General features: G+C 42.2%; 1 protein-coding gene across 1 annotated transcript; it reads left to right on the forward strand.

Moving 5' to 3' along the window:
• Window positions 1–125: 125 nt before the first annotated feature.
• On the forward strand, window positions 126–1438 carry LOC105556939 (uncharacterized protein K02A2.6-like; the record flags this gene model as incomplete). The annotated part of the gene is made up of 2 exons (XM_012004056.1): window positions 126–380; window positions 542–1438. Coding segments are annotated over 2 exons (1152 nt in total), but the record flags the coding sequence as incomplete, so codon positions are not given.
• Window positions 1439–1519: the final 81 nt, after the last annotated feature.

The following is a 1519-nucleotide window of genomic DNA, read 5'->3' on the forward strand; positions in this document are numbered from 1 at the left end:
TAAAGAATCACTTATGCAATTCCTTGGGGCAGTCAATTATATAGGTAAATACATTCCTAACAAATCAAAAATATTAGAGCCACTTAACTCCCTATTGAAAGATAACATACATTTTGTTTGGCTAGAACCACAAAAGCGAGCTTTTAAGGAAGTGAAACAATATATTCAAAGAGCCCCCACTCTAGCTCACTATGATTACTCGAAAAATATTGTAGTTCAGGCAGATGCCTCCAGCTTTGGTTTAGGCGCTGCTCTAATGCAAGAAGACCAAAACAAGGTCCGCGAGACAGTAGCATACGCCTCGAGAACACTAACCGCGTGCGAGAAGAAATATAGTCAAATCGAAAAGGAAGCCTTGGCGCTGGCCTTTGCAGCCGAACGTTTTAAGAATACGTACAAGGCATAGATTTCACGTTGGAAACGGATCACAAACCACTCCTACAGATACTACAAACAAAGCCCCTTGACGAATTAACTCCCCGGTTACAAAGAATTCGCATGCGCTTGATGCGATATAGTTTTAAAGTAGTTTACGTTCCAGGCAAACAGCTAGTTCTAGCCGACTCTCTATCACGTAATCCCCTGGAACGAGATCGCGACGAGGGAAGTGAGCTCTCAAACGAAATCGAGAGTTACGTGCAATTCATAGTAGGGAACATACCCGCATCTAAAAATCTTATGGATAAGATAAGCGAAGAGCAGCAATGCGACTATATATGCTCCAAACTAAAGGACTATTGCTTATCAAAATGGCCTTCTAAGTCCCAACTACCAGAAGGCCTATTACCATATTTTCAACTCAAAGACTACATTTCATACGGCGATGGATTCCTATTGTATAACACGAGATTGATTATACCACCCACCTTACAACTAGAAATCATCTCTAGGATACATGAAGGCCATCTTGGTATCAATAAATGCAGAGACAGAGCAAAACAGTCGGTATGGTGGTTAGGATTAAGCTCGCAATTAAGGCACCTAGTCGAAAACTGTCCGAACTGTATTCAAGAACGGAAAAACATTAGCCAACCATTCGTGAAAGAAAACTTTCCCGACCGACCGTGGCAAAAAATCGCTCTAGACCTCTTCAAGGTAAATAAATGGTACCTTATCGCAACCGACTATTATTCCAGATTCTTCGAAATATGTTCTCTAAAGACCATGTCCGAACACGAAATAATAGATAAGTGTAAGAACTTATTCGCCCGATTCGGCGTCCCAGAAATTGTAAGAAGCGATTGCGGAACACAATTTTCGTCAGCTTTCAAGCGGTTCGCGAACGGCTACGACTTTAAACACATAACAAGCTCTCCGAAATTTTCTCAGAGTAACGGAGCCGCCGAAGCGGCCGTCAAGATCGCTAAGAACATTATAAAAAAATGTGACGACGTAAATCTAGGCCTCCTATCTTATAGAACGACACCACTAGAAAACGGTTATTCGCCAGCAGAACTTATGTTCTCGCGAAAAATCCGCTCTCGCGTTCCCGTCTTACCGAAAAATCTCGGCACCTTCG

The sequence above is a fragment of the Vollenhovia emeryi genome, unplaced genomic scaffold (genome assembly GCF_000949405.1).
Source record: "Vollenhovia emeryi isolate VEMERY1.0 unplaced genomic scaffold, V.emery_V1.0 DF948279.1, whole genome shotgun sequence".
Taxonomy (NCBI): Eukaryota; Metazoa; Arthropoda; class Insecta; order Hymenoptera; family Formicidae; genus Vollenhovia; species Vollenhovia emeryi.